This window comes from Pyxicephalus adspersus, chromosome 1, assembly GCF_032062135.1.
Source record: "Pyxicephalus adspersus chromosome 1, UCB_Pads_2.0, whole genome shotgun sequence".
NCBI classification, from domain to species: Eukaryota; Metazoa; Chordata; class Amphibia; order Anura; family Pyxicephalidae; genus Pyxicephalus; species Pyxicephalus adspersus.
Genome location: NC_092858.1, coordinates 152,130,341 through 152,131,355, shown reverse-complemented (window position 1 = coordinate 152,131,355; position 1,015 = coordinate 152,130,341). Strand labels below are relative to the sequence as shown.

Genomic DNA, 1,015 nt, shown 5'->3' with positions numbered 1-1,015 from the left:
CACAAGGCAGAAGGGGTCCCCTAACACCTCCCCAAAGAAGAGAAGGACCCCTCACCCATACACAAAGCAGAAGGGGACCCCTCACCCCCCAGTGCCCCCTCTCCTGTGTCCCATGCAGTGCTGCCCCCTCCCCATAACACGGAACTATTTCTTAGTACGCAGCATTTCTCCTCCAGCTTCCCCAAGTATCCCAATGTCTGGAAAGAAGCCAAACTGGCAACCCCAGGGGGACGGTAAGTCCGCCCCCGGCTCCCCGCCCCCGGTTAACCCCTCCCGGGCCGAGCAGCCAGTGCACACACAACTTGTTGCAGCGTGTTAGCGGCAGTCCGGCAGCGGAGGGGTTACAGGGAGTCCCTCAGCGATCTGCAGCGATCCGGCGCCGGAAGTCCTGTGCCTGCTGCAGCCTGCGCGCGCACTGGAGGGATCTGCTGGGGATCCGCTGGGTGATCCCGGGCTATGGATCGGAGCTGAGCCGTGCAGGGGCCCCCAGTATGCAGCTTTCACCTTGTCGGCTGGGATGGAGATCGGGGGGATGCTGAGCAGGCGGATCGCCCTTCTTATTACCGGCTGCCTGCTGCTCCGGGCTGCCGGGGCTCAGAACGGTGAGTGACGGTGCTGGGCTCTTTGTATGGGGGAGGAGGGGGCTCATCTGTCCCCAGGCATATTGCGATATATTGCGATATGTGTGTTCCTAAACTCAACATTCTGCACCTCTGATGACATGATACAGACGGGATACATGACATCCAGCAATAAAAGTGCAGGAATATCAGATCTGAAATCATTCCCTACATACATGATTGTCAGTCTGCTCCATCAAAGTTATTTCCCAATTCTAAGAACTATGCAAAGAGCCAGCTGGGGATCAGCCCACAATATATATAATATAATAAATGCCAATGCCCAGTCTGTGCTGGCTTCACTTGTCACTGCCATTGTCCTGATCTCTTCTCTATTTGGTTTTATTTCAAGCTTTTTATAATATGATGTGTTGTTCTAATAAGACTAATAACAA

The 1,015-nt window shown here is 54.4% G+C and overlaps 1 protein-coding gene across 1 annotated transcript in view; it reads left to right on the top strand.

Moving 5' to 3' along the window:
- Positions 1 to 306: 306 nt before the first annotated feature.
- DCBLD2 (discoidin, CUB and LCCL domain containing 2) overlaps positions 307 to 1,015 on the top strand; it is a gene marked incomplete in the record, with an annotated part of 49,670 nt that continues 48,961 nt past the window's right edge. Inside the window, 1 exon segment of the mRNA XM_072431620.1 lies at positions 307 to 602. Coding sequence (XP_072287721.1) covers positions 518 to 602 — 85 coding nt within the window.